This window comes from Cygnus olor, chromosome 13 (assembly GCF_009769625.2).
Source record: "Cygnus olor isolate bCygOlo1 chromosome 13, bCygOlo1.pri.v2, whole genome shotgun sequence".
In the NCBI taxonomy this organism is placed as follows: Eukaryota; Metazoa; Chordata; class Aves; order Anseriformes; family Anatidae; genus Cygnus; species Cygnus olor.
The window spans coordinates 10438803-10460912 of NC_049181.1; the positions used below are offsets into that span (position 1 = coordinate 10438803).

General features: G+C 61.4%; 1 protein-coding gene across 10 annotated transcripts in view; it reads right to left on the reverse strand.

Moving 5' to 3' along the window:
* Window positions 1-22110, reverse strand: part of FRMPD3 (FERM and PDZ domain containing 3) — a 45903-nt gene that overhangs the window by 18021 nt on the left and 5772 nt on the right. The window contains exons 1-13 of one of the 10 annotated variants that reach the window (XM_040572561.1): window positions 15280-15374; window positions 10583-10685; window positions 9809-9958; window positions 5307-5461; window positions 4968-5070; window positions 4801-4846; window positions 4167-4271; window positions 3386-3493; window positions 2948-3079; window positions 2727-2846; window positions 2493-2629; window positions 1789-1912; window positions 1601-1690 (exon numbers count right to left, since the gene is read on the reverse strand). In XM_040572561.1, coding sequence (XP_040428495.1) covers window positions 1601-1690; window positions 1789-1912; window positions 2493-2629; window positions 2727-2846; window positions 2948-3079; window positions 3386-3493; window positions 4167-4271; window positions 4801-4846; window positions 4968-5070; window positions 5307-5454 — 1113 coding nt within the window. In that variant the 5' untranslated portion in view covers window positions 5455-5461; window positions 9809-9958; window positions 10583-10685; window positions 15280-15374. Of the gene's footprint in view, window positions 1-879; window positions 995-1117; window positions 1509-1600; window positions 1691-1788; window positions 1913-2492; window positions 2630-2726; window positions 2847-2947; window positions 3080-3385; window positions 3494-4166; window positions 4272-4800; window positions 4847-4967; window positions 5098-5306; window positions 5462-9808; window positions 9959-10582; window positions 11605-15279; window positions 15390-22110 lie in introns of those variants that run through there. The other 9 variants (XM_040572565.1, XM_040572564.1, XM_040572560.1 and 6 more) reach the window with 9 other exon arrangements.

Below are 22110 nucleotides of genomic sequence, written 5' to 3' on the forward strand. Positions count from 1 at the left end.
GAGAAAGGGAGACAGACAGACGGACAGACGTCAATAAACGCATCCACGGGCGAGGGAGCGATGTCAGGAGCTCGGCCGGCTCCTGCTACGGCCGGGAGCTGGGGCTGGGGGCAGAGGTGGCTGGCGGGGAGCAGCGGGTGAAGCTGGTGCCAGGCCCCCTCCCCGAGCCTCTCTGCAGAGCCGGCAGCAGCGTGCACGGGGTGCCAAGGCTATTTAAGTCTCCAGCCCCGAACTGACCGTCCACATGAAATATTCAGGCCTGCTGGTGTCACTACAGCAAAGTGGGAGCGTGTTACAAATCTGCCTGATCTGACATCGCCGCTGAGGGAGGGAAGCAGAGGAGGGAGCGAGGGAGTGAATGCATTTTAAATGAGAAGAAAGACTGAAGCCTTGACTGAAATTGGTATCTTCCTTGTCCTGGTCTGCCCAGCACGGATGCTCCAAGCCAAACCTGGGGGTGAAGAGGAGCTGGGCAGGCCGGTGCAGAAGAGAATAAGGAAATATTTTTTTTACTGCTCGAGTCTGTGGCTCGTATGGTTGAATACGTGGTTCAGCTCCTAGCCCGGCTTGCTCAGCTGGCTCAGAGGCACAGCTGTGGTCTCAGAGATGAAACAAAAAGCCAGGCACCCCCACCAGGGATGATTTTCCCAATGCTACAGAGCCAAGCAGGGTTGGAGGCACAGCTCCAACCGCCCAGCACCTATGAGATATAGCGCGGTTCTGCACCCACTTATTTCTTAGGAGCTCCCAGACATGGTGAGAACAAAATCCATCACGGGCTGCAAGAAATCAAACCCAGGGGGTGAAGCCGGAGAAGCCAGGAAGCTGCTGAGCCCTTGGGTGGGGGTGAAAGGTGATGATGGCGGAGGTGACACTTACATGGAGTCCCCTGGATGGGAGGTGGAGCGAGAGGGATGGAGATGGAGAGGTGAGGCAGGCAGCGGGGAGCCTTAGCAGGTCCTCCGTTCTCCTGTTTGGCTTGGTGGCTTTCCTCCTGCCATGGAGAAAGTGAGGTGGCTTGGGTGAGGGGTGGAGATGCCTCTGATGGAGATGAGGGAGGAGTGAGGTGGCAGCTTCGAGAGCCACCAAGCGGCGGTGGGGCTGGGCCACCACTCACGGAGATGGCAAGGCCAGCTGAGCTACTCCCTGCATGGACAAGCAGGGGATGGGTGGCCTTTGCCGAGGGTCACCCTCCTCTGAGAGGGACGGCAGGATGCGGCCAGCCTCCCCGGAGCGGGAGGAGGAGAGCAGAGCGCTGTGAAGAGTGTCCCAGCTGGATGGTGTGGATGGGGAGCCTGGGGGATGTGAGCACATGCCTGGCACTACCGCAGCTTCACCGAGCAGATCACTTCGTCGCCCAAAAGGCCGCCAAGAAAGGAGCAGAGCCCTGGCCCTGCAGATCCAACCTGCTGTCAGCAGGTCTGAAGGCTTTTCTGGAGGGGCTCGCATTCCAGACAGGGCCCGGGAGGACAGAACAGATCGGGGGAGTGCACACAGAGCGGACACCCCTGCAGGAGCCACGGACGCATCTCCCCCAGCTCTCCCCCCGGCCACACGCTCAGGACCGGAGCCAAACACCTCCCCACCCGAGCTACCGTACCAGGCCCACGGTGCTGAAGAGGACCCCGGCGAAGGTGGGCAGCTCGTTCAGGATCCTCAGGTACTGCAGCTTGGCCTGGGCAGCGGAGACCTGACCAAAGACATGGCACGGGCCATCACCACCGGCGTGACATCCGCGATGTCACCCCACCGGCACCGAGGTGGGGCAGGGCGGGCTGGTGGGCTCACCTTGGTGCCGCCGGGCTGGTTCTGGTGGGCTTTGAGCTGCTGCGAGAGGGATTTGCGGAGGCTCTTCTCCTTGACGAGCTGCAGCAGCGAGGGGGGCAGGAAGGGCTCCAGGCCCCACTCCTTCCTGCGGGAGGGAGCGGCCTCAACTGGGGCACCCCGAGTGCTGGGCACCGCTGCTGGGGAGCCCTGCCTGGGGCCTGGGGGACGAGCATGGGGACAGGAGGGCAGAGAGGGCCAGCAGGCAGGGCTGCTGCTGGAGAGCATCCTCTTGCCGTGAGAGGGAGCCAGAGCTGCAGCTCGGTGTCACCGCCGCAGCAGTGACAGCCCTGGCGTGGGTCCCCATGGGGATGGGGTGCACGGCGGTGAGAAGGCCTCGCCGCCATGTGGGCAAATCCCCCAAACTCTTTTTTGAGGTTTCCCCCCCGACACCATGTGCTGTCTCCTTCCCTCCCTCTCGACAAGGCCACCCTGCGCTTCGTATGGATTTAAGGCTCCGGAGGAGTCGCAGCAGGGCTGAGCCAGGGCCACAGGGCTCCGTGGTGCGCTGGTGTCACACAGCCACAGTGCTTCTCCTTGCCTGGGACGCCAGGTGGGAAATCAGCCCGGCTTCCCCTGGGGATGCTCCTGGGCTCCCAGCACACACCTCCCCAACCCCAGGGAGGCTGCTGTGAGTGGGCCTGGCGGGGCCAGGGATCGGGACTCACTCCACGTTCTTGAGGGACACCTTCTGGCTGGGCCGCGTGGCCGCCACGGTGATGTAGATGTGGAGGGCAGCCAGCCCCAGCAGCATCTCCGGCCTGGGGTCCACGCCGAAGCGCTCTCTGATCACGTCGTTGCGGCTCTGCGGGGTAGAAGAGAGGTGTCCTCAGGGACCCGTGGGCAGCCGGCACCCTCCTCATGGGGATGGAGCGGGCGCTGGGAGGACGTCCCGTCCCTACCTGGATGTAGAGGTACTCGAAGGCCGCGGGGTCCCGGCGCAGCAGCTCCACGGGGTCTTTGGGGAAGAAGCTGACGCGGAAGAGGCACCTCATGCCGTGGTAGTGCGTCCGCTGCACGACCTGGGGCCGGAGCAGATGGGGTTGGTGAGCCCACGGGACGAGCCCCGCACTCCTGCTTTCGGGGCGGGAGCCTGCCCGCGCGCCGGCACACGGGGGCTTACGTGGGCCAGCGGCTGCTTGTCCTGGAGCAGCAGGAAGCGGTGGCTCTGCTCCGGGCTCGAGTACTCCAGGACCAGGGCGAAGTGCTCGATGTGCCGCAGGGACAGGCGGTCCTGCAACGTCACCATCACGTCCTGCAAACGCCACAGATGGGCTTGGGTGCGGGGCAGCGGCTGCCTCCTTTCTGGGGCATGGGGGGCCGGCACGCGACCGAGAGCTGCCTCGTCCCAGCACCCAGGGCCAGGCCGGTGCAGGATGCGGCCCCATAGTTGGCACCCAGGAGGTGCTGGCTGCAGCACACATCACCCAGGGATGCCAAGGGGCTCACCGTTATGTCATGGCAGTTTGCAGGTGCTTGTACAAGGAAGCAAGAGACAGAGAAAAAACGGAGAAGGGAGCACCGCTGCGGTGCCGGGGAGGGGAGGAGCGGGGGGGCCCACCTTCACAGTGGTTCGGCCATCAAACGTGAAGGACTTGATCTGCCCGTTCTCCAGGAAAACCTTCAGCACGTTGGGGATGAGGAGGAGAGCTTCCTTCTTCAGCATGTCCTGCAGGGGAAGCGGGAGGGTGGGGATGGAGGGGAGGAGGCAGAGAGAACGGCTGTCTGATGGAGTGGTGACAGCATCCCTCGCTTCCCTGCATTCGTGCGCTCAGAGGCACATTTCCCTCGAAAACCCAGCCTCTCCGTGGAGCATTTAGAAGCACGGAGCCTGAATGATTCAGGGCTGCCTGATGGAGTCACCTGCCCAGCCGCCAGCAGCGAGCATCCCACTTGGTCAGGCGCATCCCAGCGGGGTGTCTGGAGCCTGCCCGGCAGAGGGGAGCTGCTGGGGGGGCTCAGAGCTGACCGCCTCTTTCCTGGTCCCCAGCCCAAGTTTAGCCCCCTTCAGCCTTGCACGAGCCCTGGGCAGGCAGTGGGGTGACAGCTGATTTTATTTAGTGAGCAGCGCTTCGATCAGATAATTACCTAATTGATTTTGCTTAAAAATAGAATTTGCTAGAAGCGCTTTGAGTGTCTTTTTTTTTTTTTTTGTACTAGTGCTGCTTAATAAAACCCTCCTGCAATTAACAAATGATGCCACTGAGCTGGAACATCACTGCAGCACAGCAGCTTCCCGCAGACATGCCCCGGCCAGCCCACCCCTCTCACGGGCGCTCCTTTGAAGCCTTTTGCCACGGGGACACATCGGGTGCCATGGGAGGGCAGCAGGCAGGACTCACTGGGTCTGTCTCGCCGACCGTCACCTGCTCTGAAAAGCGGACCTTCGCCGGGTTGGACCTCAGCTTCGCCTTCTTGGCTGCGCTGATGAAAGCGGATTTGGGGGACTGGAAAGAGAGCGCTGGGTAAATCACCTACACTGGTAATGCAGCGCGGGGAAAGCCCGGCACGGAGAAAGGAGAACGCCTGGGGAGCAAACACCATCACAACACGGTGCTGGTGCCAGTCGTGCCATAAACCTGGAGCCTGGCAGCCCCATCTCGCCAGGGACTCCCAGCCGGCATGCTGGGTCACTTCAGCAGGCATGCCTGATGGCCCCCACAAGCATTCTTGATTATTATCAAGAATTATCAGGATTATTATAGAAGGGATATTCTCCCTCCCTCTGCCCCACGAGTAGGTGGTTTCATGAGCAGTGAGGACAGGGAGATGCATGCACTCGTGGCGGCTCTGAGAGCCAAGAGCTCAGAAGAGCAGTGGGGTGGTGGGAAGCCGGTCTGACACCTCAGCTGAGCCAGCGGTCTCCTGGGGCCCCCAAAACCCCACCTTGGTCTCCCAAAGGGCTGCTAATCCCCATCCCATCTCCCCTGATCGGCTCCCCGGGGGCTGCCCGTGGCGCCCGTTGCCTGCTCTCACCTGGTGGGTGTGCAGGACCGTGAGGATGATGAAGTCTTTGGCCTTCCTACGACAGAAAGGAGAGGGGAAGGAGGACAGGTTTGCTCAACACACGGCCTCGTGAGCGCTCAGCCGGCACAGTCCCGCACCCCTCCTGGGGCGGACGATGGACAGGTTGCTGCCCTCACCTGACGAGCTCGATGAACCTCTCTCTGGGGGCTTCACTCACATCCTCATCATTGATGGCCAAAATCTGGTCTCCTGGCAGGAGTTTGTCCTCAGAGGGGCCACCTGCCAGGACAGAGGGTCAGCGCTGGGCTGGCCGGGGGTGGTGGTGACATTCCCAGCCAGGAATTAAGGTCCCAACCACCCCCAAAGCATTTACCCACATACGTGGCCACAGAGGGGACCCCATGGGCCCACCGGAGGGGACAGACGGGGACAGGAGGCCAGGGAGGGGCTGCCATGGGGGAAGGCGTTCCTGGAGCCACGAGGTAATGCCCCGGGACCCCCCCCGTGCACCTTACCTGCTGCCACCGAGCGCACCACCACGGGCCTCTCGCTGCCGGCCACGAAGCCGAATCCGTAGCGGGGGTGGCGCAGGACCGTCACCTGTCGGAGCGTGTCCGCAGGCAGCTGCCCACATTCCATATCATCGCCGCGCTCCTCCGGCATCACATGGCTGCGCCGCACAGCGAGGGGGGTGGGATGTAACGCATCACCCCCGCTGCAAAGGCAGCTGTCCCCCCCCCTGCCCCAAATCCCCCAGGACCCAGAGGACAGCCCGCTGATGGCAGCCTGGCGGGCGGCACCTCAAGGGTAAATCTTCCTGTCCCAGCATCTCGCCGCCCCATCCCTGTCCCCGCGACTCGCTCTGTCCCTACTCTTGACTCTTCCCATGCAGACCCTTGGCATCCTTGGCACAGGTGGAATCAAATCTAGCCTAAAAAAATCAGGATTAGCACAGACCGAGCTGCCGCTGCTCAACGTGACGAGTCCCCAGCAGCCGCCCAGGGGCCTCCTGCAGGTGGGGAGAGCCAGCCCGGCGCGAGGTGATGCTGAACCTGCCCGGGGCATCCCGCAGCGATGCCAGCTGCGGTGCTGGGGCCAGCAGGGCCGGGCTGCCAGCCGGTTAGCAGGGAGCAAGGCCAGCGAGGTGGGGACAGCTGCGGAGCGCAGCCGGGGCAGATGGCAGCGCGCACGGCCACCGCCAGACAAACAAAGCGATGAACATGCCGTTGTTTCTGTGCTGCTCATTGCTTGTTCCTGTCCAGACTATTTAGCCTGCTTAAAAAAGATCCCTCCCAGCCTTTTTGGCAACACATCAATTGTTCTGTCTCTTATCAGTTTAGGGTTTGACGCATCACCCATCTAGTCCAATCTGTCTGCATTCCCGTTGCCCCCCTCCCACTGCGGGCACCTGGCGCAGGGCGGCGAGGAACAACTGTGGGACGAGAGGGGCTGAAGCCCCTGGCAGCTCAGCACCAGCCCATGCTCCAGGGGCCACCGGTCCCAAGAGGCTTTAAGGGAGCCGGGTCTGGCTTCATCCCAGGGAAGGAACCTCTGAGGGGTGGAAGGGAGCGGGCATTTCCCGGGGGGGCACAGCACACCCACAGGAGGTCCCAGCGGGGTGCAGCACCCGCGGGCACGGGGGGCTCCATCTCCCGCAGGACGCAGCCGCAGGGAGTGCCCTCGGTGCCAGCTCCCCTGCCGCTGGCTCTGCGCTGCCTCATTATCTGCTCTGCTGCTCCCACGAGCATTTAAAAAAACAGCAAAAAAAAAAAAAACCTGCACAATTCAAACAATTTTCTTAAATGGACATTATCCAAGGACATTGTCTGCTGCTGAAAAGGCGACTGAACGTAACGTCGCATCTCTGGCACGCCTGGCACGGCCAGGGAGAACGCCTGCTGTTTGCAGAGAGGGAGCTGGCTGCAACTGACAGCACAGCCACCGAGCAAACCTCCCCCCCGTGCCACCCCCAGGCTGCCCCCAGCAGCCGCAGCCCCCAGCCGCTCACACCTGACGAGCCCCAGCAGCGTGCAAGAGTGAGGACGATGGTACAACAACTGCAGGCTGGAAACACTCGGATGCTCAACACCATTGCTCTGGGGAAACTGAGGCAGGGGGTTGCAAAGTCACTGACAAGCCCTGGAGCCACAACCGTCCCATTGAAGCTGTTAGGGCCTCAGATCTGTCCCGCAGCACGCGCCCTGTCTGCGAAATGGGAACTCTGCAGCGCCCGTAGGAGCTGCAAATAGCCCCACAGCTGCAGTGCCAGCATCAGCCCCACCGAGCCCGTGGCTCCTGGAGGACCAGCAGCCGCTCACGCAGCTGAATTACCATCTGCAAGAGGTTAGCAGGGAAACCTTTGCATCTTAAAAGGAGAAAAGCAGAAAGGCGCACCTCGTTTCAGCCATAACCAGGTCTGCTGTCCAATGTTAAAGGGAAGAGGGGAATAAAGCGCTGCATACTGACAATAAAACTCCTTTACCAGGCTCTTAAGCTGCTCCTCTCCTGATAAGACTTTGATGCTGCAGAAGCATTACCAGGAAATTAAATAAAAGAGGACCAGCGTCCTCGTAGGCATGACTTATCCACTCCTGGCGAAGCAGTAATGTGCTCGCCAGCAGGTACGACATGCCCCTCTGGGGCTGAGGCTGTGAGCATCCTTCCCACGGCAGCTCTCCTGCACCAGCCCTGGGGCACGGCACTCACTCAGCCCCCAGCCACGTGCTGGCGAGCAAGCCCTCGAGCAGCAGCGGCAGCTCTCCCCCTAATGCTCCGTAACTCCGGCTTGGCTGTTCTTGCCCGTGTCCCTGCTGCCGCCCCAGGATGCCAGGGCACAGCACACCAGCAGGGTGCAGAGCCATCGTTTCCCCCACACGGGTACGGGCAGAGCAAGGCTTACTCCAAAAGGCAACGTGTGCATTTTTAATTTCCTACTGCAATAAATCTCGGCTCCCTCTAAGGACCGGATTTCTGCCTCTGCTTTTAGTGCTGACTGACCACCTTTACCGGCAGGAAAAGCCACCAGAACAAACCAGTGCCAGGCCCAAACTGGGAGCAAGGGGCTGCATCTACACCCGGCTGCCTTCACACAGGATGGCACCATACAGAAACACTTTCCGTGGCTCAAGAAGGGCTTCGTTTGAAACAGGTCCTACTCAACACCGCCGAGGAAAAGAAAAACAACGACAAAACCCTTAAAACAGGCTGGGGGCATACAGCTAGATGTTCACACTGCCTCGGTTCAAGTATTCTCAGGGGAGGTTACATAGAACAAACACCGAGGTGTTGGGCAGGCTCCAGGCCCAGGCCCAGAGCAGGAGGAGCAGTTCCCTCCCGTGCCCGAGCCTCTTGCCGGCGGGCTGGGTGGGTGCACCGCGTGCAGACGGAGCTCCAGGACTGGGTGCCAGCTCTCCTCCCGCTTCCTCTGCTGCCGCAAACAGCCGAGAACAAACAGAGCCTTTGGATCCCTGTCCCTCCCGCTGCAGAGCTCTGCCCGGCTCCTCCATCTGCCGGGCTGCAGTTGGCGAGCGGCTCGCGAGGCATGTGGGATCCCGCGCACGTGTGGCAGAGGCAGGGAACGCCGGGGAGCAGGCCAGGAGCTGTTTTATGGGCAGCGTATGGCAGCTCCGGCCCTGTGTGCTGGTCTCCAGCCCAGAGGAAGCCTGCGGGGCTCCTGGGGCCCGGGACCAGCAGCGGGGACAGGAGCAGAGCGGGCAGGAGCACCGGGGTGCGTGACAGCTCCGCCGGCCTGGCATGGCCGCGCCTGGTCATGATGGAAGATGCTGCTTGTGTGGTCCCAATGACGCAGAGCGCGTTTGCAAGGGCAAACAGATGCTGTGCTTCCAGAGCTGCTCAGACACACGCTGCGCCTTCGCAGGCCCGGCGGCAGCTGTCCTGGCTGTGGCAGCAGCAGTTAGTGGCCGGCTCCGGCGGGCAGGGCCGGAGCGTGGGATGCCAGCTTGGCCGAGGCTGAAGGGACAGCTAGAGAAGGCAGGACGACCCAGGCCGTCACGTCTGACGTCCTGCACGGACACAGCCTGGGGAACCGCGTGTGGCCCTGCCACACGGCCCAGGACTTCATTATTCCCAGGTGCCAGATGGTGGCTGCCCGAGGGCCGAAACGCCCGGGGCTTTCAGACGGGAAGGGGCAGACGGCGAGCAGCGTCCCCCGGAGCTGCGGGAGGAGCCGGCGAGGCGGCCAAACGCAGCTGTAAATACGGAGGCAGCAGGCACAGCTCTCTGCTGCTCGGCCTGCGGCTCTTTCCGTGGCATCAGGGCCGGGGGCAGGCTTGCCAGGTGGGAATCCCAGCACCAGGGGTGGCGGAGAGGGACGGAGAGGGGTTCGGCCCCCCTCGGAGCGAGGTTTTGCCTGCTGCTGCCTGGGAAGGGAGAGAAGCCGTTCCCAGAGGAATGCTGGTAATTAACAGAAAACACAGCGTGAGCACGACTGACGGAGATGGCTGCACCCAACCTCCAGAGAGGCACAGGTCAACAGAAAAAACAGCTTCTGTGCAGGAAGAGGCTGTACCAAAACAAGCCCCGTGAAGTCCTTTGAGACGCGTACGGAAGCATCACTGAAAATCCGGAGTGCAGCCCCCACGGCACCCTGCAAAGGCAAACGCTCCCAGGCGGCATTTTCCTCACGTAAGACGAGGGCTGGGAAAGGAGATCAGGGAGAAGGAAGAGGAGGCATTCTGCAAAACAAGGCTGACCCAGGGGAAGGGAGCCAGGACCATATGAGAATGGGAAGGCATCGGCACAATAGGGTATAAAACATGCAGAAGGAAGGAGCCACCCGGCAGCCAATTAATGCCTGGAGCGCGCTGCCACGGGATGCTGGGGAGGCTGTAAATTCAAGTGGGTGTGAAAGCAATTTCCAGCTACTAAAGCCAGAGGCTCAACATCTGCCTCTGGAGTTGAGGCGCTGTCTCTTGCCAAAACCTGGGGGAATTTCCACCGGGATGAGCCCGACACGGATGAGCCCCCTCCCGAGCTTGCCCGCGAGGCGTGCACCCACCTGCGCGTGTCCGGCCACTGCGGGGGGCTCCCCGGGGCGCGTGTGAGCGTGGCAGGGGTACGACCCCACGGGCACGTGTCCCAGCGCCCTCACCGGGTGGCTGGGCTCCAGGGCAGGCACTGGCCAGCGGCACCGCGGGGCGTCCGATCCCTGCAGGGGCGAAGGAGACGCATTTCAGGTGACGAAGATCCCCCCGTGACAGCCCCGTGCACGGGGACAAGCCGGCATCCCGTGCAACCTGTCTGAATGCCTCCCGTAGGCAGCGGGCTGCCTCATCCGTGTGGGTTTCCACGCTGCTGCAGACATCATTTTCGTATAAATGCAAATTGGTTTTACCTGGGGGCTCCCAGCTTTTTCTCTCCCAATTTTCCCTGCGATTTTTGGCCATTTAAGGAATTTTGTTCTCCCCAGCTGCAGACGTACAGAAGCGCCTTGCCGAGAAGAGGATCAAAGCAAAATCCTTCAGAAACACCATCAGAAGGCAGGCGAGCTGCTGCCACGAGGCTGCCAACAAAACCCTGCTGAGCAGACCCGGGGCAGGGATGACCCCAGCTGGGGGAGAGATGCCGCGATGGCCCCAGGGATGAAGGCAGCGCTCCTCTTCTCCCTGCCAGGCGTGGGCAGAGGCTCTGCCCTCGCTGTCCCCATTGCTGTCCCAGTTTCCAGACTCCCACCTGCAGGCTGGGTGCCCAAGGGACTGCCCCACGCGTCACCTCGCTGCTTTTCCTTCTCCCTTTCCCCCCACGTCCCTGTCCAGATGTCTCATCCACTTACAAGCTGGTGGCGGTGCACAGCACTCGGCGCCTGCTCCGGGGGCTGCAGCGGGCGGTGGGAGGCTCCGAGGCGGCCCCTCTCTTAGCGGCTCAGGCAGCAGCGTCTGCAGAGAAGGGAAACGGCCCCAGTGTCACAAGCAGCGCCGCCAGCGGCCCATCTCCAAGTGATGGAGGCCGGCAGCTCTCCATCGGACCCACGGACCCTGCCTGCTGCAAGCCACAGCTGCGCGCAACTCTGCGGGTGCCTGAAACACTCGAAGGAGCAACGTGGGGCAAGCTTGGCAGGGTAAGTTTCTTTCCCTTCCACAGACAGAAGGGAGAAGCTGGTTTCCAGCCCCTTCCCTGCTGTTGCCCACCACGGTGACCACGAGCACAGTGCTCGTTCCTCTCCTCCACCACCGTCAGCGGCAGGACCACCCCTCGCCCAGCCAGGGCTGGTAAAGGCGCTCCAGGCTGGGAGGCATCTTTATCTCTGCGAGGGCTGTAGGAACACAGTAAACAGGCAACACCAGGCCAAAACGAGACGAACACATCAGAGGATTAATCAGAGATAAGGAGCAATGAAGCAAAATTCGCAGCACTTTTCTCCCTTACTCCCTTGACGCTCGGGCTGTGTGACGTGTGCTTTGGGTGCAATATATTCCACCCGGCGCCTGGCCGCTCGGTGCCACTCAGTTAACGCTGCTGATTGAGCCTCTCGGCTCCTCCGTCTCCCAACGCCACCGATTTTAACCTGGGCGACCTTCATGTTGTATTAGCTGTGCTTTCTGGCATTGCTGGAAACAAACACCCTGCCTGCAGCCCGGAGCGAGGCGGCCTGCCCCGAGGCAGCCTGCCCCGCACGTGGCACCACGAGGACGTTTCAACTCCGCGCCTGTTTCCCCCCCATTGTGCTCATTTCCAGGTCCTTCGCTCCCCCCACGCCTGCCGGACGTGGAGAGAGACCTGCGGAGGAGCTGGCCTGGAGAAGGATTTGCAAGAGGAGGAATTTATTACTGCGTATGAAGTCCGGAGGGGAGTTAAATAAAGGGAGGAGAGTTATAGATCGCTTATATCCCATTATCGAGAGGGCGCAATCTGTCTGAACCCGCTCCCAAATGGCAGCCGGGAAGATTCAGGGAGGCTGTCAGCCTGTCTCTCCTGGCACAGCAGAAAGCAGCTTGAAAAATCCAATCAAACGCTTTCCTTTGGGCCCTCCCGAATCCCAGGACTTTCACTCGGGATTTACAGAGAGCAATTTGCTCGGTTGATGGCTTGCCAGGGGTTTTGGGGGCCGCTATTTCCATGCGGCGTGGCGCAGAGCGGGGAGGAAGGGCTGCAGGACCGCAGAGCGAGCAGCGTCCCCAGCCGAGATCTCAGCGTGATGGTCCCAGGGGGAGAAGGAGGCAGCACATCGTGTCTTGGTGTCAGCACGGGTCGGACCCCAGAGCTCACCCAGCACGGGCCAGCCACCCAGGGCTGAACGCAGAAGCCCCTGAGCTATGGCCACCTCGCCGCCTGTGTCACCACCGTCCCTCGAAAGGAGAATCCGCTCTCGGTGGAGCCAACCCCTGTTCCCCTGTGTAGGAACAAGCGGGGACCACCACCCGCATGTCCCGTCCTGGAGCAGGGCTGCCGGGCTGGCTTTTCCTGGTGCAGCTCCGAGCTCCTGCCACAGCCACGAAGGTGGCTGTCACCAGCCTTGACCAACGCTAGCTTTGGGAGGTGACAAACAGCATCGTAAGGTCCCCTGTCCCATCTTGCCCCTCCGGGAGCCCTTTTGGTGCTCTGAGGCTCAGTAAAGCTCTTGAGCTGATACCAGATAAAGGCAACATCACTGAAAAGAGAAAAATAAAAAAAGGGACGAGAAGGAGCTTTGAGTGTGATGTTTTCCGCCTGGGGCTGCTGGCGTTTCTAGCAGAGAGGCTTAATGTATACTCGGTTATAATCTCTTTACAACCTGCACTGAAGCCGTCCTCAGAGCAGGCGTGCGAGCATCCCAGGTAGCCAGGTCTATATTTAGAGGCCCGCCCGCCCACGCGCACTCTGTTTTCCACACGTGTGTACAAACGTTGCGCCGAACCGACAGCCTCGGGAGACGGCGTCTCTCTGTTTGTCGACAGGAGACACGCACGGCTCCCCAGCTGCACGCCTCCTCGCCCACCAGTCACCTGAAGGCGCTCGCCTGGGGGGGAACGGCGCAGGCACGGGGACACGGCGCTGCTCCCGCGGTGGCACACGTGCCCGGGGTCCCCGAGGGATGCACGCACATGCGGTCCCCCGGCGGGATGCAGGCAGCCGGGGTCCCCGAGGGACGCGCACGCGCACAGCCTGCACGTGGGACACGTGCCTGCGGTGCCCGTGGGATGCAGGCGCCGTCCCCCGTGGGACACGCACGCCCACGGCTGCGTAACACCCTTTCCCAGCGAAGTCTGCTCCCCACCAGACAGCACGGCTGCTCCGACGCCAGCCGGGGAGACCCGGAGGCAAGCGCAGGGGATGGGAAACGCGGCCCCGCTTCCACAACTGGGCAGCCTCCTGACCGCCCAGGAGCACGCGTCCCCGACCGGGTGACCAGAAAGAGCCAAAACGCGGCCTCCGGGGGTGTCTCAGCTCTGCCCGTGCCATTGCATGGCTCCTTCTCTGCCCGGAGCTCGGGAGCAGGTGGAGACGTGGCTCCTGCTGAAGGCACCGCAATGCCCGCGGCTGCTCGCGCACCCAGCTCCGCAGCGGCAGGTCGCTGCCTTCCTCCTGCACGGGAACCCGACGACTTTCCGAGGTCCTGCAGACACTGTAGTAATTAGCCTGATCAGCCCATGCAAATCAGTTCCTATCTGAAACCAGCCTTATTTAATCTGACACGGGTGATATCTGCCTCGTGAAGTTTTCACACCGATCAGTCTCCCCGATTTCAGGTGTGAAAGGCGACGGGGACGGGGGCACGGGCTCCCTGCACGCACCCCAACCACCTCGGCTGCGCCGGCGGGCGAGGGCAATTCCTCATCGGCGTTCCTCCCGCGCGAGGTGACGTCGTCTCCAGAAACAAAGAGGCTCAAGCTCTGAAAAACCATCTCCTGTGGCAATGGATTATGTAATTAGATCATTCCAGTCATTTAGAGGAGTGTTTGGATAACTGAATTTACACAGTTTAGCCTTTGGTATCACCCAGTTCAAAAGGAGAGCCCTCCCAGGCAGTCTGTTTTGAATATGCAAATCAACCGTGCACAAGCGTATTCATTTTGTAAAGTGCAAGCCGTAAAAGCAATGCCAGTTTTCACCCATTTCTGGCTGACATTTTGTTTAATAGGCGATTAATTTGCCCCAGCATCCCCAGCAGCGGCAACAACTGCCTCTCCGACCTCCGGCGGCGCGGTGCAAGCACTTTCCCCCAGGGCCTCGGTGGGACTGAACCCAAATCCACGTCCTGCAGCTAACGAGCTCCCTGGGGCAGGGATGTTCCTGGTGGAGGCGTTCTGGAGGAGGCCGATGGCATTACCAGCAGCGACCACGTTACAACACCCAACCACCCCAGCCATTCAAAGCTGCGTCCCCAGCGCTGGCACCAGGAGCAGTTTCCTACGGTGCCCCGAGGGATGCTCATGCCCTGGGACAGTCACGGACCGATAGCCCAACGTGGATGGATAACCCCCAAACCTCAGCCCTTGGGCCCAATCCTTCCAGGGACAGCATCAGGGGTGCCTGAATCCTCCTTGAACGGGCAGGACAGAGGCACCCGGAGCACCCTGGAGAGCCTGGGTGGAGGGAGAGGGTGCCCGAAGCACCAGCCGCCCTGGGAGAGCCCAGCCCGCGCCGCTCTCCCCTCCAACCGCACCGCTCGCCTCAGTTTTTTTCCCTCTCCTTCTCTCCAATTTATCTTTTTGACGCGTTCAATGATGCTCCTGCAGACTGCAAACAATAGAGACAGAGTTTCAGCCAAGGCAATTTCTAAGCTGAATCAAAGCTAAAATCACCTAGGCACAGAGCAGCCGAGGACATGCAGCTCAGCGAGCGGGGGGAGCGGCGAGGTGCCCCCGTCCCCCCCTGCATCCTATCCGGCACAGGGAGATCGGAGAGCAGCCCCCCCTGCTCGCCCCACGATGCTCTCCCAACCCCGCTGGCATCATTTCTCCCCGCGGGTGCAGACCCCTGCCAGGGTGCCGCGGTGCTGCGGCCCCTCGCAGCTGCAGCCCTAAGCCCCTGCCGCCAGCTCCGTGCTCCGCATACCAAGCGCCAGCTTTTGCTTCCCTGACCTCACAGCCCAGAGGAGCAACCCAAATCTTCCAGGCGGAGATTTTTTTTTTTTTTTTTTTCTTTTTCCCTTCAGACGCTGCGCAGAGGAGCTGGGACGGATGGACAGCCAGGTGGGGAGAGGCAGATGATGAGCTGATTTCTGCCAAGCGCGCATCATATCTGGACTCGTAACAACAGGCACAGTCCTCAGCATGACTCAGCCTGCGCACACGTGCTGCTTCCCCTCCCCACGTCCCCGTGCTCGGCCACCAGCCCACAAGGAGCAGGCAACGCCTGCCGCCCCGCTGCCCACCCCCAGAGCCCACCCCAGGGCACGGAGAGCTGAGACATGCCTGTGCCGAAAAGCAGAGAGCAAAAAGGGGGGGCTGGAGCCGTGCGTGCTGACACCTCGCTCGCCTCGTAACCCTCGTGGAAGCGGCTGTCAGAGCCCGTCTCGTTCCAGCTCCCTGCCCCGGTACCGCCGCTTACCGTCCGTGCTGCTGGTCCGTGTCTATCCAGTGCTGGTGGGGTTTGAGCAGCGGGAGCCTCGCTGCAGGAGGAAAGCAGCGCCCGGCTGGGCAGAGCAGCAGGAGGCGTGGGGCCCAAAGCATCAGCGGCCCCTCGCGCCCCCCCGTCTGGGGGGCTGCACAGGACACCGCTCACATCCCGGCTCAGGTTCTGTCCCGTCCCCCGGCCGGCTCCAGCCCTCTCGAGAACACCGACACGGGGCTGAGCACCTCCCTGGGAGCGCGCCCACGGATCCAGAGCCCTTCCTGCTCCCGGGAGCGAGTTCCCCGCGCCGCCTGCTTACGATAAACGCCGTGGTGCGGGAGCCAAGGACTGACAGCTCTGAAGCTGGCATGGCAGCCCCGGCCGTCCCGGGAGGACCCGTCGAGCTGTCACACAGCATTAGCTGCAACACGTCCCTGCACCGCGCGCTGCAGCCTGCTCCGCGAGGCTGCCCTGTCCCAGCCGAGTCCCCTGGGAAGGCCCCGGCCCCATCGCGCCGTCTGCTGCCTGTTCGCGCCCCGAGCCCTGCAGTGTGAGGTACGCGGCTCTGCTTACAGCACCGCTAACGGGATTTCACCCAGGGCCACTGAAGCAAACCCGCTTTGCTGCACGCAGCTGGCGGCTGCCGTGGCAGCGCCTTGGAGGAGCGGCGGCACAGCCCGGCACGGCACGGCACGGCCCGGCAGCTCCCCAAGCACAGCGCCCATTCGCAGCACCCGTGTTAGCACCCTGGGAGCATCAGAGCCTCGCCTCGCTCCTCATCTGCGAGCAGAGCCACTGCCCGTGGCCCTCTCAGCCGTCACCTTGGCACTTTTGGGGAATGACAATTCACGCCCGCTCGCAAAATCCTGTCAGGTGACTTTGTGTGTCCTGAGTCGTACACGGGAGCCAGAGAGGAAGCGTGGCCTCGGGAGCTCGCCGCCCCGCTGCCCGCCTGCTCACATCAGCTCTCTGGGGCAGGGACGGGCTCAGGGCAGCTGTGAGAGCGGGGTTAAGCATCGCTGGCTGCGTGGGCACCAGCTGGGCTGGGGACGGCACGGGGACAGCCGCAGCCCCGCGAGGCCAGGCACGCCTCTCCCCAGTCCCAGTGCTCCCAGTCTGGCCGAGAGCATCAAAATCACCCCCCAGAGCTTCGGACCCACGGAGGCACCGGCCCCTGCCAGCTCCACGAGAGGAGCTGTGGGCACAGCAGGATGTGTGCAGAGCCTCTCTCGATTCTTACTTCGCTGCCCAGATTAAAATCCTCCTGCTAGCCTTTAAAAAAAGGGAATCAAAACAACAACAAAAATCCAGCGGTCTCGGCAGACGAGCCAGTTGGTCCTTAATGCCTCCTGGCTGTCAGTAGCGCATTGTCACGGGGAGCTGGGGGCTGTGAATCCTGTCACAGCCCAAGGACAGGGTCTGCATCCCTCCGGGAGGCTGAGGGGCTCTCGGGCTGGCGGCCAGGGAAGGAGAGGAGCAGGAGGAGAGGTGGCACCCCTCTGCCATGGGGCTCTGCGGTCACAGCGTCCCCCAGGCACGGGCTCAAAGCTCACGGTACAATGCTGGGAGGATGCAAACCAGGTGGGACAGCTTCAGGAGGGCTTGGCCTGGGGTGATGGAGAACACACAAATGCTGGTGGGCCAGCTCAGAACCACTCGAGCTCACTGGGGACCCATCCTCACGTACGCCTGCCTGGCCAGGCTGGGGGTTCAGCGATGACCAAAGCGGCGGCCAAACCCTCACGAGAAGGGAATAAACATGCTAAATCCATACGAAGCAGCCTTTCTTTCACGGCTCCCTGCCAGCCCACGGGGGCACGCCACGTGCCGCAAATTCAGGGGACGCACAGGAGGTGCTCCCAGGCCCTCCTGACTCTGCCGGTGACTCCAGCAGCAGAAGCTGATGCACGAGCAGGGCGGCAGGGTTAGGCAGCCAGCCTGCCAAAGACCACCATGAAAAATGCCTGGGAGATCAGAGCCCTGACTGGATTAGATCCCTCGCAGTCACAGACAGGGCTGCACAACCCAACCACGCACGGATGGAGAGACACCAAGCCCACGGTGTTACACAAGTGCCTCCTTGGGAAGCAGCCTGCGCTGAAGCTCAGCTAACAGGCTGCCTTTTCCCTAGCAGAAGGGCCGGCAGCAGCACATGAGCCATTCGAGGCCTTTCCACCAGCATCCTCTGTAAACACGCACCAGGTGAAGGAGCAAGCGATGAGACGCTGTCGTCCCCAGCAGGCTCCGAGACAGACCTTCCTCGCACGCCACCGGGGCTCCGGCTGGATGCCGGCACAATGCCCGCAAATCACAAGCCCCGGCACCGCTTTGTTGGTTTTGTAAAAATCCACACACAGCAACTCACGTTCGCCAGCATCCCTGCTGACACCTCATTTGCAAGAATATTGCTGGGGGCAGGTAAACACAGCCGAGTTATTAGAATCAGCCTTATCAGAGGGTATCAAACCGGGACCTCATCCTGCGTGAACAGGTAGGAGGGGAAGGCACTGCCATAAAGACATCATCCCCTAAAGAGCAGAGACAAGGCAAACGCCGGCATCCTCCTCCGACAAGCCTGGCCCCGGAGACGACACCAAAGCACCCGGCTTCTGCCCTGCCACTGCCAGGTCTTCCTGCCTCCCTGCCTGCCCAGACCCCAAGCCTACGACCGCAGCCAGCAGGGTGGGGATGCTGGGCAAGGTCTCCTCTCCGTGTCCCCAGCCCAGGCACAGCCAGGCCCCTCAGGGCTTCTTGGGAACGTTTGTCTCATCAGTTTGGTTACACCGGGAGCAGACTGAACAGCTCCGTGCACAGCACATGATTTCCATCACACACCAAAAACACAACAAAACGCAAAAAAAAAAAAAAAGGAAAAACAAAACAAAACAAAACACAAAACCAAGGACCAAACCCCTTGTCCTCAAAGTGCCTCGGCACCCATGCAACCAGAGCACTTCTGCAGGGAGCAGGAGCAGAGCGGCAGGAGAGGAGCTGCAGGGTCCATTAGCAGTGCGTCCTGCTAATGGGAAGGGAATTAAGTGCTTCCCAGGGAGCTCAGCACCGGGATCGGGATTTAGCAGCATCATCCCTTAGGGATCGCAAAAAACAATGTAAACTCCAGGGGGATTAAATCTGAAGAGGATATCGGGTAGGGAGGAGAGGCCAGCACCACAGGAGGGACCACGATTACAGAATTACCTGCCGGGATTTAGGAAGATAAATGACATGAGATTTTATACAGATAAACTGAGACTTAATACTGCCGGGGAGACGACCAGTGCCGAGACAGATGCAGCCTCTGCTCTCTGGTGATGGTAGCACAGAGTGAGGCTGGAGGTGAGAGCCCGTAATGAACAGGGGCTGAGTTTGCAAGGAAAAGGCATTTTGTGAGCGATGCCAGCACAGGGCAGCGGGCCAGACTGCTGCTGGGGGGGTACAGGGGTGCGGCAGGGCTCCAGAGGCTGCAGCCCCTGCTCAGCAGCCAGGACGTGCTGTTTTCCCTTGTGGTCACAAAGCACGGGGACAGTTTAACCTCTGCACCATGGCCAGGCTAGCCTCTGCCCTGCTGCCTGTCCCCTTCACACAGGCATCGCAGGACCTGCTGGCAGCACGTGTGGGCTTCATGGGAGCAAGCAGCAGAAATAATTCAGGGCCAGAACAAGCTCCACATCCCCATGCCTAATGGGCAGCAAACCCGAGAGGCAGCTCGCCAGGGCTGACTGCCCCTCAGCTCTGCAGCCATGGCCAGCCAAGCCCCGGGCTGGGTAGCCCCATGTACCCCCAGGACCCGCGGGGACGCTGCCGTTCTCCTGGAAACACGGCCGTGTGGGAGCTGCCTCGGGGCTGAGTCACGCTGCCGGTGGCACACAGGCACACAGCGTGGCCACCACTGTGCTGGGGCAACCTGCTGGCGAGCCTGGGGAAACTGAGGCACGGGTGAGGGAGGGACTCGGTTCAGGTGCTCGCAGGCGGTGCAGAAGCCTGTGCCCTCTGCCCAAGGTGGAAATGTTGAGCAGAGGCAGAGGGCTAAAGGCTGCCTCAAGGCACCTTGCCCCATGGGAGGCATCACCCTCACTTTCTAAAACGGTCCTAAAGATAGAAAAAGCCCCCCCAAACCCATGGGATGATTAGCACCTCTTCAGAAAGGGAGCAATTACCACAAAACACAGATTATGCAAATACCTTGGTTACCACAACGATGCTCCCTGAATGCTGAGCAGGAAAAAAAAAAAAAAAAAGCCACAGCAAACGAAAATTTGTTTAGCCAAGAGCTGTGTGACGTCTCTTCAAAGGGCTGAGATGGGAGACGGGCCCTCCTCGGGCAGACGGGCTGTACGAGGACACCCCAACGCACCCGGCAGGACAACAGGGAGAGGAGATGGTGCTTGGCTTTTAATTTTCCTCCCAATTTTCCTTCAGGGAAGCGAGCATTGCTCCTGCTTGAAGGCTGAGGAAACTGAGGCACAGACACTCGCCCAGGAGATGTGCAGAGGAGGAGAAGAGGTTAAAGCACTGCTCTGTGATGAAGGGCTCGGAGCCCTACACCACGCTGCTTCCTGCTCACACACATCATTCCCGGGCTGGTGGGTGTCTGACACAACACGAGGAGATGGAGACGCTGGGGTCAGCTTCGCGGGGAGAGGAGTTGTTAAGGGATAAAAGACCGAGGAGCTGGGGAACAACTTCACGGCCTTCTCCAGACCAGCTGGGACAGCAGCAGCCAGCGGTCAGGTGGGCTGCGGGACCCCCCGGCCATGCTGCTCTGCTCTGCGTTTTTCCAGCCTCACTCACCTCCACGATGGCTCAGCCTTGCTGCCTGGCTGGAGCCCCGACACCAGCCTGCTCCCGGCACACCGCTGCTGGCCCTGCCTGCCGGGAGCCCCTGCCCGAGTCCCGCTGACGCTGCATGGGGAGGGAGGGCAGCTCGCGACGTGGCACATGCCGGCAGAGCCAGCCGCTCGCCGCCGTTTCCTACCCCCATCGAGCCGAGAAGCCGTAAGTCAGCGGGAACGCTCCTCACATCACCCCCAGGCTGCTGCTGCACGCGCCGATGCCGGGCAGATTTACGATGGCAGCGCGGGCGCTGCCGGGCGGCCCGGCCTCACCTCCTGCAGCAGGCGCAGGCAGGAGCAGCCTCCCCGAGCAAACGCCTCGGCACGCAGCACCGGCAGCCCCTTCCCGACAGAGATCACGAACGCTTCGTGGATTTTGCACAACCTGCGTTCCCACCCACTCTAGAAGGTGCCGAACCGCAGCAAGCAGCGAGCAGCTGGCTGGTTTTGATAGCGCAGGTGTCCTGGCACACGGTGCCAGCGGCCCAGGAGGCGGCCTGGCCCCACAGGAAAGCACGGCCCTGCCTTCACTCCCTGCCCCTGCCACCTCCCCTCGGCCAGCACCTTCCCAGCACAGCCCCGCTACGAGCGGCACAAACATCATCAGGCAGAGCTGAAAATCAAGCTGAGCCTTCTCCGAGCCGGAGCTCTGCTGCAGAAAACGGGAGGGTGAAAGCCTGCCCGAGAAGCAGGGCTTTGCTCGCTTGGACTGTGACAGCGGCTGCCTCCACAAATCCGTCCCTGGCTTTGAAGTGCCCTGAGAGTATTTCCAGAATAAAAATGCTTCTCCCCACCTCCCAGGCGGGCTGGTGCTGGGGATAGGCGGCTCTCAGCCCTGCCTGCACAGCACAGGGTGCTCAGGTGAGGCCCAGCAACCCTCCCCTGGGAGCCTTGTTTAGCCCCCAGGCACTCCTGCAAGGCCAGCGCTTGCTTACAATAACACTTGCAATGGATTTCCTTCAGATCAGCAAAGAACAACCTCTTCCTCATCCCTCCCGCCCTGTCCTGAGCTCACACGAACTCAGGCGAGACAGAAAGTTAAACTCATGGACAAGGTGAAAAAAGCAAGATGCCTCCAGCTAGGCATAAACACAGCAAAGAGCACGAGCACTTACAGGCCCCCTGTGGCACCCGCAATCCCATCTGCTCCTGGTACAGCTTCTGTTCCCTGTAGTTGTCCCGGAGGACCTTTCTCTACCACCTCCAACTCTCTTCTCTCTGCCTTTCCCCGAATCAGGCACGCTGTGCCCTGCTGCTGGCTTGCTGGAGGTGCCCGGCCGCCCCGCAGCCCTAACCTGGGCTCGTACCACCATGGCTACAGCCAGCCCGGCCCCGACCACCATACAACTCAGGCCTTCCAGGCACCGCCACGGCCCTCCGGAGGCATTGGGGGATTTCTTGCTGCCAGCCCACCTAGCTGGTCCCGGGCCCCCTGTTTGTCCCTGGGACGAGGGAGGCTCGTCCTTACAGCACGAGCGACGGCAGGAGGATATCAGCTCCGCCACACCAGCTGCCCTTCCCGCATCCTTCTTAGCGCTGTTCCATTTAATAACTCCACTTAATATTAACGTGCCTTTACCAAGAGTCCTTTTAGACCGGCAGCCGCCGAGTTGCTTGGAAACTGCTCGCTGCAGCGACGGCAGCCCTCTGTCAGAGGGCTGGCAGCCAGCGCGCCCCAGGAACCTGGCTGAGCGACTGCGCGCCTCTCCTGGTGGGGGCAGCTGTGGGATGGCTCCGTCGCACCCCGAGCGGCTCCTGTACCCTGGGACTCGGAGAACCCGAGGTCCTGAGGCTGTGTTTCAAAGCACACCTGGCTACAGGGGAAGGGGGAGGTGCCGGAGCTGCACTCGAGTGAAATCTTTTTGGCCTTGCAGGATATTTGACCAAATCTGGAAACCAAATTCATTAGGAGAGAGGGTTTTGCTGCACACGCAAGTCTCAGGGCAGCCTTAATGCTGAAGTCATTTACCGACACCTCCGTAATACCCTATGAATA